The 14,096-nt window shown below is 39.5% G+C and overlaps 1 protein-coding gene across 1 annotated transcript in view; it reads right to left on the bottom strand.

Annotated features, from left to right (window-relative positions):
- Positions 1 to 14,096, bottom strand: part of LOC121938502 (zinc finger protein GLIS1) — a 99,716-nt gene that overhangs the window by 62,322 nt on the left and 23,298 nt on the right. The window contains exon 3 of the mRNA XM_042481743.1: positions 135 to 327. Coding sequence (XP_042337677.1) covers positions 135 to 327 — 193 coding nt within the window. The remainder of the gene's footprint in view (positions 1 to 134; positions 328 to 14,096) is intronic.

Genomic DNA, 14,096 nt, shown 5'->3' with positions numbered 1-14,096 from the left:
GGTCCACAATAGCAAAGATAATGAAAAACACATTGTACCTGCATATCGTTAGTAATACTACACCCAACAGGAAGCATTCAAAACTGGAACAGGAACAAAGTTATTATAAAATGAAAATGATAGTGACAGTTTACCTGGTGTCTTGGTGAAGGCCGTCCTGCAGGATGAGGTCGGGTGTAGGTCTGTCACAGTGGAGGCTCTGGGTATAAAGCCCCCCTAAGTGACCCCCCACCAGCAGTGGCAAGCTCTGCCCACATCGCATCAGGGTGCCCTCAGCGTCACCCAGCTCAGTGTCTAAATCCTTTTCAGAGCAGTAGGCACCGTTCACTGAAAGAAGAACAGAAGAAATATCACTAAACTGTAGGGCTTTGTATTGGCAAGGATCTGGCGTTACAAGAGACCGAATCACTGACGTTACCCTGACAACAACAATCACTTCTGGGTAGACGACTGACAGTTGATTTCAATTAATGAGATATGTAAAATTGGCAAACTTGTTATTTCTGTTGCCATTTTAAGCAATAACTAACATTTAAAGTTATAGTTAAACACAGTGGTGTGACCTACTTGACGTTTCTGACGTGCTTATTTTCTGTACTTTGTTACTAGCATCTTTCATAAACCAAATGTACTGGCATGTAAGCTAAGGAATGTACTGTTGTGCATGAAAGTTGCAGCAAATTTATTTTTGCCACCTTAAAAGAGCAACCTAAAAATATCATTATTAGTGTGAGTGTAGGCTATATTTGAAATATTTTCTCCTCTTTACCTCACACATTGACCAATCAAGGCAGCAGTCGACCAGAAACTCCAATGTTCTGTGAGGTAAAATTACTGTTTTGTAAAAGGAGTCTGGTGACTTTGATATACAGCTTCAATTTCCCCGTCACAAAAGGCTGTGTGACGGCATAGCAGGGAAAATACTCTAAACATACCATATAGTTCAGCTGATATTGACTTTTTCTAGGTGAGTCTTCTTTTAGGTGGCTAAAAAATGTACTAATTGAAGCAGCAGCTGCTCAGAACTGTTTAGGGGTCCACAGATTAACGGCCTGACCAATTATCCAAGCCGATATTTGGCTTTTGCCAATTATCGGTATCTGCATTTTATTTTAATAATCGCCAATAAAATTCATTAATGAAAAAGTGTGCATATTACATTTAACCAACACCAGGAAGGCAGTCTGCAATACATGTTAAGAAAGTGTCAGCATGGGAGGAACTTTTAATTTGTAAAATCTCAGAGGAGGTATATTTATTCAGTCGGTCACTTCATTAAAAAAAAGTTGCTAGGAACTTGCTGTATATGATGTTGAAACTTTCAGTTTTGATTAAACAAAGGCATCTAAACAAAGTTTTGGGTTGGAGTTTGTTATATTACAAATTTTACATTTTTGACAGAAATATTTTCATTATTATTGTAAATGCACATCAGTTCCGAATGTTGGTTATCGGTTTTATTATGTACTAATAATCGGTATCGGTATCGACTCTGAAAAACCAATATCGGTCGAAACCTAGAACAGTTTAATTTTATGTACATGATGGAAGCTATTGTAAACAAACATTGGGATTTAGTCTATAATGAGATACATATTGCAATACTGTAAGCAAGGTGATATTGCCTTTTTAAAATCTAACAGTTAGAAAACTGTCATAGTATAAGAACCCACCACCAAAGTTGACTTTTTCATGCAATCAGAATGGATACAGTATCATAAAACATATTGCGATACTCAAGTGTATTGATATTTTCTTAAACTACTACTATACTGGCTGAATCCTTGATATGTGAAGCTTAGCGGTGTCCCAATGTCATTCTTAAATTAAAAACGGACTAAGCAGAGTGGACCCAGTGCTCTACCGACTGCCCTGGAAGAATAATCAGTTTACAGTGGGATCCACGCCATCGGTGACATGTTGAAATCCTATTAGATTATGAATATTCTCTTGAGGACTAATTGTTGGCTGCAACAACTGTAGTATCTAGTGATATATGGAGAGCTCTTTGGCAAAGTCCAACTGGTGACAGTAAGAATAACGTCGGAGAGATTTATTGCCAAATATTATTGCTGGAGTGATTGAAGAACTGTATTCCAAATGGCGATGCGTCCATTTTGGAAAAATAAACAAACTTCAATGAATGTGTCCGGAAGATCCAGCCAGTTAAAGTGTAACCGTTGTATCAATCAAGAATTTAAATGACATGCTGTCCCTTTAAATTTACCACCAGTTGTTCTAATTTTATGCAATTAATCATTTTGTGAAAATGATGATGTCATTAACTTAAATTCTTAGATTTAATGAAGTGATAAATTATTGATTTTGTTTTTTAAAAAAAATGCAGTTTAAGTGTGATGTTAGTAATCAGTGATTTCATTGTGCTGAGGGGATGGACTTGGACTTGCTTTAGATGAAAAAAAGAAAACAATAGTAACTGCAATAAATACATATTATAACAAATTAATGTGTCATATTTGCACAATGGGAAAATTAATTTATTACTAAATTAAAACAGCTTTGGGTGCCCAGTGGCTCAGTGGATAGAGTGGGCACACCATGTACAAAGACAGTGTCCTTGCCGCAGCAGCTGTGGGTTCGCTTCTGGCTCACAGCCCTTTGCTGCACGTCATCCCCTCCCTCTCTCCCCCTTCTACTCTATCTCTCTGTCCTGTCTAATAAAGGCAAAAAAATGTAACAAAAAAAAATCATTGAAAAATTATGCATCTGTATTTCCTTTATTTAATTTAAAAAAAGATATGTTTTTATTTCTCCACAAGTGCCATTAACTATGCACATTTAAAAGATTTTTCTTTCTATCATATTTATTATTCCAACCTGGCTATTTGAGAAGAAATAAGGGATTCATGAATGGGACCAAAAATGTCACAAAAATAGGAAAGACAGAGATGAAAGTGAACAAAGGAAGGGCCTCGATGTATGAGGAAATATTTGTGAAAGGTAAGCCGATATCCCCTCACACTCATGTGTAGGCGGCCACGCGTCCCCTGGTCCAACTTTCCTAACTCAATTTATCAAATTCAATTTTCTCCTAACGATGTTATTGACAACGTTATCACACAGCATGAGCTATTATTAATAAAGTCACCCAAACACCCTGTATGTGAGGGAAAACATAAAAAGGTACATGAAGGGAATGGTTTCAGTACAAAGGGGAAAAATGAAGTAAATGTGAAAATAGTGAGAGGAATATTCAGCAAAATTAAGGGTTTGGGCTACAGATGAAGAGGGAAAACAGACTAACAAAGGAGACTAATATTACAACATGAGTAACAGATGGAGAGGGAGAGTAAACAGTAAAGAAGAAAAAGGGGGAAGTGTTACAAGGGTTACAAGGACGAACAAAAGACAAGCGAAAACAAGGGAACTTTGTGAGCCATGTTATCCTCAGTGCAAGGAACATCTTTTCACATATCCCTCCTACAGCTGATGTATCCTTAGTCTCCTCTGCATTTGCCTTGTCGTGGGTCACGGCTGAAACACAAAGAAGTAGAGAAAAGGCAAAGCGAGCTACGCAAACAGTCGAGTATCGCCAGGGGACTGTCGGAGCAACGCTGGTTTTACTCAAAGCTGTTAACAGAAGGCAAGATGTCTTTCAGCTCTGGTCTGTTTTCAAGCAATACAAATCATTCTGTTTATCAAATTCTGGATTGTTCTGTCTTTTTTGTTTGCTTTTTTTTCACTGCCTGTTGGCCGAGCGAACACAACTGCATTTCTGTATGAAAGTTTCAAGGCCCGCTGATGTGAGGCCAAGTGTTTCCCTGCCCCGAGTCAGGAGTAATTCAATCAGGATGGCCAGAAGTGACATGAGTCAGAATGGAGATGACTAACATCATCAGAGATCTCATAATTAGGGTTTGACTGTTCATATGCATGCACACAAAAACACAAACAACTAAATAAAAATTTTGTCATCATAAAGCACTGGATGGACTGGCAGTCGGTCAACAAGGCCTTGACTGAATGCACATGCTCTCTCTCACACACATCATCGTCACGACCATATAAAACACGGATAGACACCAGGCAGTACGGTGTGTAACCCCGCATTATGAGACAATGCTCTTTCAAAGCACTGCTCCACAATACAGAATGGATGTTTGCCAGGAAAAGTTCACCATGTAAAAATGTGAGACATGAAGATAACCTGTCTGCAGATAATTTTACTAAAACAGTCTAATAACAACACCATTATTTTCCAGCATGATTTTTGGAGAAATATCTCTTGAAAAAGTCCTCACTTCCAGAATCACTGAGCAGAGGTTGCACTGAGCTTGTTGTTGCGTGTATTGGCGAAACATTGCACCTGGTATCAGGGCTAGCTATTGAAACAGTATCTTTTGTTACAGACTTCTGAGAATTGTCCCTAGAACCAACAGAAAACCAAAAACTGACAAATATTTGGTCAGATTCATAATCATGTTTACTTATCATATGATCAGATAGTTCAAGATTAAAAAACAAATTTTGCTAGTTTAAGACTATTTTATACAGACAACATTTTAAAACCTAATAAGTTTAATTTTTGACACATCCAGTGTTTTCTTCCTGATGCTTGGCAGTTGTTCTGTTAGCTCCTTGGCTTTTAATTGCATACTTTTTAAAATGCAAAACGAGGCTATTTAGCAGACAGTGAAAGGTCTGTGAATAGTTTTTTTAAAGTTTATATGTTGAATAGTAATCATATTTTAATTAATAACAAATACATTTTGTTTTATTCACATAAATGAATGAAATGCCGAGATAGCTGAGATAAAGACCTACTATGCATTAAAAAAAAACAAAACAATTCTTACACCCTTAAATTCACAAGGCTTTTTACAAACCTGCTTTGGAGCTTTGGAGACCACCAGGTTGAGAACTAGTGGTTTAGAAAACATAATTAGGAGCCTATCACTTCTTAAATGTTCATTTTAAAAAGTGCTGTCTAGCAAAACATATATTTTCACTTCTCATATAAAGACTCCCAGTGGCTGGGATTTGACTGGCAACTGGCTGGAAATTAATTGGCAGCCCAAAGGCCTGAGGTTGGTAAGTTTGAGGTAGCTGGCCGGCTGCATCTGTACAGTATGGATAAAAGTCAGATATCGTATCTGCACTAGTGTCAAATATGTTCAAATAATACCCAACCAAAGCTGGTATCATGACTAAAACTAAGCTGCACAGCTTTTAATAAACACAAATACATAAGTTGGAATGTTTGATTAATACACCACCGTGCTGTTTATAGTTAAACTGCTTCTAAATAAGACCTTTACAGTAAATGTTTGGGGGTTTTTACCACTTGGAGATAGCTAAAACAACCTGTAAACACAACAATGACAAATTATTACTTTTTTAATTGTTATCTATTTTAAACATCCTGCAGATATGAAGCAACATTAGCATTCAATTGTTATTGAAGACTTGTTTGTTTTTAAGATATTTGTTTTTTGTTGTGATCTTTTAGGAGGGAAATTCAAATACATCTGGGTATTTTTTACCCCCTGACGTTCACATGTGTTTAACTTGTATCTAAGAGTTTGCGTGACAATTTGTGGCAAAATCTTCAACTGGTCTGGAAAGGAAAAAAAATGAGTGATTGTCTTGCGTGGCTTTAATTTACTTGTTCAAATACAAACAGGTAGCAGTGCCTAAAAAAAAAGAGCCTGTGCTCCTGCGTCCTACGTTTATGATGAGTGTTGCATCGTGTTGCAAAAGCTCAAGCATCTCCATCATGGAGACACCTCTGAGCGTCTCCAGGACATTAAAGTCTGAGTGTTAAATGAGTGCTAAAGGTCTCGCTGAAGAAAGTTTGTGCTCCGGTGATTTAGAGCTTTGCTACATTAACAGTATCAGTCACGCTCAGGTTGGGGAAACAGGCTCCCCAACATATGGTGGCTTGGACGGGACCCAACAGTAAATTCAGTTTATATTGAATGTGCCATGGTAATTCAGCGGTGAACATTTCATTGTGTGTTAGAGCCTAGTTTGATCAAGAGGTGGAAGCCGGAGAGAGCACCGGGGTCTGAGGTGAAATGTAAGACATCCAGCAGCAGTGACAAGAGGAGAGCGTGTGCATGGTGTGTGTGTGTGTGTGTGTTTGTGTGAATGAGAAAGCGAGTGAGAGAGCGGGCGATGACCATTCTTCTTTTGATTGTGCAGAGTTTACGGGTGGTCTGTTAAGCAGCTGTGTGCTCATCATACTTTACATTCCTTTGGCTCTGGATTTGAATTTTTTTCCCATGTTATGTTCTGGGGAAAACTTGAGCTGTTAAAAAACAATTCTGTGCATAATCAACTAAAAAATAAAAAAAAATAAGGTACTGTGTGGTTTTTGACCACTACTGACTCTATGAGGCAATGTTTTAACGACTCTTTGTACCAAGAATTCGCAAAAACTCACAGGCAACACGATACGCATTCCTACGGCCTGTTTCATGCAATTCCACTGATTAGGCCTGGGTATTGTTAAAAATATTACAATACCAGTACCCTTAATGTGATAGCAGTACCAATAGAATACTTCATTTGATGCTTTTTTTTCTAGCTAATTCTATACCCATGATGTGAATGAAAGCATTCATTTACATAAAATACCACCAGATGCCGCAGGCCTGTAGCCATACTTTAAATATTTTGGTGGCATCTCAGCATGCTGAACTGCAAACTCTATCAAATAAGCCGCACTCGACTGCAGCTGCTGCGGTAGTGGGCCAATCAAACATCACATTATATCGGAGAATGCATGTGGTGATCAGCTGCGAGCAAAAACATGTACAGGGTTTCCCACATATTTATTTATTTTTGGTGGCCCGTCACATACTGAATTCATATTTTCGGAGCTGGACCGTTCATCAGGAGTGCTGTTGGAACGCATATAACATTTGGTTATTCATTGTACCAGGAGCATAGAGTGTACTCTGGACACAGACAGAGCAGTAAAACATCAGGCGCATGAAAAGAAAATTTTCACTTGCTTGGGCGGTATCACGGTATTACGGTATACCGGGGTATTTAAAATCCTGAGGCTGTGATTTTTAATACCATCAAAAATACAGACCCTCATCTTTCTATTAACTTCATACTGAAGAGGCTGTATTAAGGATGTTTTTCATGCAGTGCGCATTACATGTCCTGGAGATTTTGCCCGGGCCACACTGCATGCGTGAGCAGTGTGTGTTCACACTGACAGCGTTTGTTGTTGCAGCTGCAGCAGAGCTGCCTGCTGCTACAGCTACTGTATTTCCACAATTAAAAGCACATATTCCACTCATTTATGAAGCAGTGCAAGCTACTGCATTGTCAACAACACATTCCTGCAAATGTTTCACAGTAAATTGCCTTGTCTCAACAACTTAAGGGATTCTGTCAACAGAAACATTTTCAGAGGGCTTTTATACGGTGAAATTTCACGAAGGTATGAAGCTATGAAAAAACAGATACCACTCAAGCCTACTTGCAAGGTCCAGAAGTTTGCTTTCATTCGCCTCTGCAGCAGCTGCCCCTCTCATCAATTGATCAGCTCTGACCAAATCAACGGATCAACTATCCTCCCATGAGTCAAACTCCTCAAACTGCTGCGGAGTAAAAATACGGAAAAAAGGGAAGTTTACAGACACAGATCACTACCTCCACACATAGCTTCTGATTCTGTGGGAAACACTGAAGTAGTCATTTTTTTCTAGATATGGATACTAAAAGGATTAAGCACAGGCATTGTTTCACTGGAGAAGTTTTAATAATACTTGGTACTGGGTTATTCCTGTTGATACCTTTAAGGTATTGAGTATTAATACCCACCCAGCCCTATGACTGATAAACAGTTAGTGGGAGTAATGCAAAAAGAAGCACAGGAATGTGCCCACAAAGGCAAAGAAGACTGCTATAAAGTTAACATAGATGTACACAATACAGGTTTCAAAATGGTCCAAAAAGCCACATTTGCAAGTGTTTTAAATGCACTCACTATGTTTGTTAGACCTCAAGGATTCACTGGAAAGTATGTAAATAAAACTTTTGTTTGTTCACGAGAGCTCCACAGGGCACTTTTAAATTTATCTCAGTCTGTAAGCACAGTAATTTTAAAATTCCTTGCATTTACATCTAATCCCTGCAGATTGTTCATGGAAATGGAGTTTGCTATTGTGTCCAATTCTCGTGAGCACCTTAGAACAAGCAGGGTGGGATACTGCTCTGATACACACGCAGTTGCAGGCACTCAGGTCCAATTAGGAGTGATGCTGTAAGGGCGTGAGATCAGGGGTGCAGGGGCAGAGAGAAAGACAGAGAAAGAAAGAGGAAGAACCGTGCCAGAAGCACCAGGGGCAAGTGTTGTGTTCAGTGAAGAGACCATGTACAGATGTGCTGGCATGTCCTCACAAAGAGGCACTGAAGTCAGCATTGACAACTAAAGACGTAGGCACAAATAAGGACTCTATTGTTATTTGCCTCCTAAAAACATACCCTAAAAAAAATCACATTTGGAACAAAGGCTGTGGGCACAAAACAATCCCTGCTGATAACATGGTGTCTAATAATACATCTAAAGTGGGATTTTCCGTTCCATAAATGTCATCACATGGTATCTATTGCTCTGCCTGCCTCCACTCCTCTCCTGTATAATTTAAGTAGCACGTTCTTTTCAGTGAGCATCACCGTGACGGTAAACTGAGGAGCTCACTGACACATACAGTACTGTGCAAAAGTCTTAGGCCACCATAGACTTGTTTTAGCAAAGTTGTAATGAGGATATATAAATATATATAAAGAGAAAGAGAGAGTACAATTTTAAAATTATAACAAAAGGAAGCTTAAACAATCAATACTGACCTTTGGACATGTCTTGAATACAACCTGTTGTAAATACACCAGACGATTAGTATTGCATATCTCATATTGTCTGCCCAAGAGAGTTCAAGACATGACAATTAAAAAGGGAGGTCACACTAAATACTTTCAACTTTAGCCTGTTGAAGTTGTTTTAGTCTGAAATGTTTGTGTTTTATTACTATATACATGTTTCCTGTATGTTTTGGTTTGTTTGTTTATTTGTTTCACATAATAGAAAGCAACAATGAGGATAAAACATGTAAATAGTACATGTGAGGGTGTGGTAGAAACCTATACTGGCTTAAAAGTATTCCAGTAAAGAGACGACTGACAAATAAATATGTATGATAATTATAACCTTGCTAAAATAACAAAGTTTAAGGTGGCCTAAGACTGGCACAGTACTGTATAAGAGGAGAGTAAAATTAAAGGAGCAGGACGCAGTTTGTATGGTCTATTGCACACTGATATATAAAGTAATGCTTCAAACAAGAGTGTAATTATAAAGGGATAAACATGGTTATTTGATAACTTGTTTTGGGACATGTATGATTATTTTTTGGCTGAGGTTGCAGAGGGAAACGAGGTTCCAATCACCCCACAATGCGCCTGCTCTGATGTCATCCATTTGTCATGCTTCCCTCTTGTCAAAATCCTGTGGGAATGCGGCGCACAAAGCCGTAAAACTCCGATGCATCATGATCGTGAGTGGAAAGCGCTTTCTAATCCTTTTCCTGCTGATTAATGCAGCCACTGTGACCATGGAAGGCTGAAAAATAAGACAATAGACAGGAACAATGAACGAATGCAGACTCGATAATTCTGATAATTAGGGAAAGACTCAGTCTTCAGTGGAAGGTTGCGGTCACTGTGACGGTGATTACATTGATTGTCGAACACGCTTCACATACTGGATAAATTTCACATCGGGGATCATGGCCAGTTAGGGTGCGCTGTAATTGTACACCTATTCAGGCTGCCTCGGGGGCTGATGATCAGAGTCATGTTCAAGTTCAGCAGTGTTGTGCCTTGGCTAAAAAACTCTCCCCTGACCTCAGTGACTAATAAATGACTAATAAAGCAGAGCAGACACATGTCTCCAATCTAGCAGAACTTAACCCCTCTGAAACAACATGGCTATTATCCCAAGATACGCAGTTATGACTGTATTACCATACAAAGCATTCCAGTCTATACAGTAAAGATCAAACCACATCATCACATAGTTAAATATGTCGCTGTCTCCCTCAATGAATCTCTCTCCTTCTCGCACTCTCTGGTGTCATTATTTCTCCACAGACAACACCAGTCCTCCATCTGATCAGCAGATGGCCTGGACAGTATTATTAAGTGTAATTGGTGGTAATCTGGGGCGATTTTTTATTTCGGTGACACTTCATTTTCTATAATTCTCGCCTCTCCCTTTTAAGTCACCTAAGCGTTGTGTTAAGTGCCAGAGTGAGACTGTGCCTGTGCCAGCGTTTAATGTGTTCAAGTCTTCGGAGACATGCAGGCCTCAATGAAAAGCAGATGTGCAGATGGATAGATGGTTTAAGGAGAGGAAAGGGGAGCGATCAGAGGTGTACTGTGCTTAAAGCAGGAGGAGGCTTTTGTGGAGGGGGGTGTTGGAGAGGGAAACGGGATGTCAGGAGTGTGATGCAAACATCTGAACCCAAGGTACAACAAGCTGCCAAAACCGCAAGACAGATGCCTCTGGAAATCTGATGTGACACCTCAACTGGCCCCACTTTGGCTCCATAAATCATAACACTCAGCACTTAAACAGTTAATAATGATCATTTTATTCCTGTTTGCCCCGGCACCCCCCACCTGCCATCTGTCTCCCGCCCTCTCTTTCTACATGAGACAGGTCAACAGATACAAGTGTGTGACAGCAGGCTGCGGGATGCTCTGGTTGTGCGTCTTGTCTGGTGCAGATGTTGTATATTACGGTCCAAAGCCTTTCCCGGCTTCTCTGAATCTCATAACTCATGTCTATATTTGTGTCTGCGGCATAGGCCCGGAACTTATTTGTTTGCTTAGTAATGGATGTAAGATTGAAAAACCTGAGGGCACAACTAAATGAAAAATAACAATGTCTATGGAGAAAGCTCCTCTTAAAGCAGGTGCGGGACGAGGAAGAAAAAAAAAACTCTATTAAATTACTGTCGGAGCAGAGAAATGTCAGTGTTTTTGTAGCAGGATTACCAGTACCAGAGGACATGAGAACTTTCATGAGGATAAAATCAATTTGTTATGGAAGATTTTAGCTGCTCTCAACCAGGTATCTCTGTTTCTTGCTGTTTTCTCATGGTCAGCGTGGTCACACAATAGCAGCTAGAAGGTCGAATGCTGAAGTTTAAGTGAAGATGTGGCTCCGGAGGCATGCAGCTGCAAGCCTCAACTATTTCTGGGCACAGCACAAAAACATCTTACTTCAGCTCCAAAAGGGTAATAACATTAAAGAAATCATTAGTACATATAACGACTGAGCCCAGCCGTCCAAGCAAACCTCTTTGCGGATACGTCTGGTTGTTCATACTAAGTGGCTACAAAGTTTTAAGTCACACTGATGAATGCAGCAGTTGGTAAATGATTAGCTCTCCTGCTTTTTAGAGAAGAAGGCACATGTTGTGGGAAGCAGGCGTCCTCATAATACCAGGCTTTTCAAATGGAGCAGCACTAACCGCAGTCATGAACACAAACAAATAGTTGGCAGCCAGCAACCCTCCCATCCCCTAACCCCACCAATTTACCCCACCCACCCCATCCAATCCCAGTGCCAGGCTCAGTGCCCGCCAAGTCCCAAGGACCAACCACTTTACCACATGGCTTAAAGAGGGGGCGCTACAAGTCAAAACCCAAACACGGGAGAAAATGTTGAGGGATTATGTGACTCAATACACACACACACAAACATACACACACACACTCCTCACTCTCTTTCTTTCTCACACACACACCCTGAAAATAACACACTTACACCAAAGTCTTACAGAGGACGATGCATTATACGGCTGTGGTCACTCCTGATCACTTTCCACGTCATCCTGCTAATCATCGCATCCAATCATTTTCTGCGCTGCACTCCCTGATTAACATAATTAAAACTTTACACTTGTGCATGTCACCACCTGGTGGTAGCACCTTGTCACTGGGCCTGTCCTCCAGGCCCTCATCTGTGGGAACAAATCAATCAACAGGTGATCCACATCAATGGGAGCAAGACTAAAAAACGGATTTTTTCAGAGAAAGAGCTGCAGATAATACAGATTCAAGATCAGATCAGTCAGAAGTAACAAAATATTCCTCCTGCCCATCTATTCAGACTTTCTGGAAGGAAGTAGCAACAATCATTTTGAAAAAATGGGTTTTTAGTATTTGTACAACATTCACATGATTTTATCTTGGATGTATAACTGAGGTCCCTGAGTAAAGAGGATACCTACCTTGTAGAGCTCTTTCTGGCAGCAAGTAAAATTTTATGCAGCTATATTGTATCAATACACAAACAGCAAGCACCTTTTTTATTATCTAATTTATAAATATTGCAAATACAAGTTTTACTTTTGGTAGTTTACTTGAATAATAAAATCAATTGTGTTTTCAGCCCATAAGTTATGTTTTGCTGCAATACAAACGACTAAAGTGAAATGAAAAGACTTTGACGAATTTGTTGTTCGACAAAACATATCTTGACAAAGTTTTTGGAAGAAGCATAATTTGCAGTTGAAAAAAAGGTCATAAATTGCAATTTATCGCGATATATGCTATTGCAATACTCAGAAAATCACGAAGATATTGTATCATGACTTAAATATTGTGACAATATATCTAATTCCCAACGTACTGAGTAGCCAGTAAAATAACCCAGGTCAATGTAATGCCTCAACAGAAATCCTGCAATAAATTCTTCTAACCTAACTGTTGAAACTGTGTTAATTAAACTTAATGATCATTTTTGAAGCAATAGTTTGTGTTGCTGTTGAACTGTACTGCATTATAGTGAAGTCTCACTCATATTTAATCCACCCTCTTTGTTTACTAGTTTAAAGTGGCTGAAAGTAATAAACTGGCAACTGAGTGTATATTCTGAGGGGTTGATGCATCCACATTTTCATATAGATGCATTTTCATATTTCTCCTCCTCCCTTTTGCAAACTCATAAAAAGACTGAATCACAGCATTCCCAAATATTTTACATTTGCATTTCTAAACTCGGGGTAAGCAGGTCTTTATATAATTAACTTATCAGGAAGTGATGCGTTTCCAACAGCTACAACAGGGAGTTGATCTGAATCAATCAGCAGAACCGAACAATTAGCATAAGCAACAATAACCACAGAAAAAGAACAGAAACTCAGATCTAATCAGCAGGAAATCCAGGGCAAAGACCTCATGGCGCTCAAAGACAACGTTTGCACAATGACCTCTGGGAAGGGCAATTTAAAAATGACACTGCAGCAATGATTGATTATCACAATAATAAGCATATCTTCTATCTTCAAGTCAAACTGTTTTAGAATATTTGTTAATATAACAAAAACGTGCATAGTCAGCAAGCCACTTGAAAGCCACTAGTAGCCACAATTCTATCCTTACAATCACTATCATAACAAGATTTTACCCACAAATCTGTACACTGCCAGGATTAATCACAGACAATCACAAAGTTTAACAAGGGCTGCTCAGCCAGACCACATCCTATAATTTGCCTGAAAAGCCGCATAATTGTAAAGGCCAAACAGTGTACAAAGCATCAGTCAGGCCCACAGACTGACTTGATAGAGCGGCAGACTGACAAGACGTAACGCACTTGGCTAGCGGATGTGACAGGGACATCTGGCTTAGTGACAGACACCTTTATAGGGCTGGTGAACAACACGGCTCCGGAGCCAGGCCAACGACGCTGAAACCTCGGCATGGGATCAGGACGCGCTTCAAAGCCAGACAAGAGGCTGCTCTGTTTGGAGAGACGGCAATAAATCCTGGCAGAGCGATGCCAGTCCAGACGACTGACGAGCACCACACCCTCAGAGAAAGTGTTAAAGGTGAGACTGGTACAGAATCAAGTTATTTCCTGCAATAACTGAGCGTAAATAGAGTCACAAAGTACTTTAAAACATTTTGAATCAGTGTTTATTTGAAAGGCTTTAGATTTGTGTGCACATACTATGTTGAGTGCCTGTGTTTTTTTTGTGTGTGTACTTGTATGTCTGTTCACTCATGAGAATAACCAGTGTATATAAATCTGCTGTAAAAAA

This window comes from Plectropomus leopardus, chromosome 3 (genome assembly GCF_008729295.1).
Source record: "Plectropomus leopardus isolate mb chromosome 3, YSFRI_Pleo_2.0, whole genome shotgun sequence".
In the NCBI taxonomy this organism is placed as follows: domain Eukaryota; kingdom Metazoa; phylum Chordata; class Actinopteri; order Perciformes; family Serranidae; genus Plectropomus; species Plectropomus leopardus.
This window is presented reverse-complemented; position numbering and strand designations above follow the sequence as displayed.